The sequence below is a fragment of the Emiliania huxleyi genome (assembly GCF_000372725.1).
Source record: "Emiliania huxleyi CCMP1516 unplaced genomic scaffold EMIHUscaffold_9019, whole genome shotgun sequence".
NCBI classification, from domain to species: Eukaryota; Haptophyta; order Isochrysidales; family Noelaerhabdaceae; genus Emiliania; species Emiliania huxleyi.
In genome coordinates, this window is record NW_005195283.1 from 1 (window position 1) to 983 (window position 983).

At 60.8% G+C, this 983-nt stretch overlaps 1 protein-coding gene across 1 annotated transcript; it reads left to right on the top strand.

Moving 5' to 3' along the window:
- Positions 1-84: 84 nt before the first annotated feature.
- Positions 85-505, top strand: EMIHUDRAFT_259332 (hypothetical protein; the record flags this gene model as incomplete). The annotated part of the gene is made up of 2 exons (XM_005757450.1): positions 85-142; positions 396-505. The coding sequence occupies 2 exons, from the start codon at positions 85-87 to the stop codon at positions 503-505; spliced, it is 168 nt and encodes a 55-aa protein (XP_005757507.1).
- Between the last annotated feature and the right edge of the window lie 478 nt (positions 506-983).

Consider the following 983-nt stretch of genomic DNA (forward strand, 5'->3'; position numbering starts at 1 on the left):
AGCGCCTCGCGGCCCGCTTCATGTGTGGATTGGCACAGTCGACTGGCAGGCCTGCAGTCAAATCGACAGAGCCGCCCCACCAACATGACAGAACCCTGCAACCCTCCCGGCCCCGGCCCCCTTATACAGGTCAGGCCCGAAGGTATATCTTGATCCCTCTTCCCCCACCGTACAACCCCCACCTCTACCCTCCTCCTCTCCCCCTCCCTCCCCGCCTCTCGCAACCGCCCCGGCCCCACCCTCCCCCGCCCCCCGGTGCAGCGTCAAGGGCGAGCCGCACCAAACAGCGAAACCGTACGCACATATGCCGCGCTCTTCCTCTGGAGCGCCCTCTCCGGCATCCACGTCTTTGTTGGTTCCCAGCCCGCGGCCGGCGCCTCTCCCTCCCCCTACAGGCTCATCGGCCGACTCCTCTGCCGGCGCTGCCGAGTGCTCCCCGCCAAGCGCTCAGACCAGTGGCGGCTTCTCGGGCGCACCCGAGGCCGACGGCATGCACACGACGTAGACAAGCGCGCCGAGCGACGAGCCGATCAGCCAGCCCCAGTCCTTGACATCGGGGAAGTCCTCGAGCACGCCGAGTACCACCCTCCTGATCTGCGCCGTTTTTTTCCACCGTCAACAAACAAGACTCGCGATTTCTTTTCTTGTGCGGCTTCCTCTACAACTACATGGCGAGGACGACGGCTTCTAAGTAAGCCGTCGTCTGCGCCTTGCTTGCCGTGAATCGTGGGCGTGGAAAATTCTTTTCTTGTGCGCCAGTCCCGTGCGCGTGTCGCGAAATTAAATTATTTTCTGGGAATGAGTGTAAAATTCTTTTATTGCGCACAACACTCACGTCGCTTAGGCGGCTGCCGTGTGTCCAAATTTCGACCAAAATTCTTTTCTTGAATCCTGATCGGTGCAGTTTGCAAGCGCAGCCTACTGCAGTATCCTGTTTGTATATAGCGTCGCTGGCTCGCGGCCAGATGCGCCACCTAACGCTG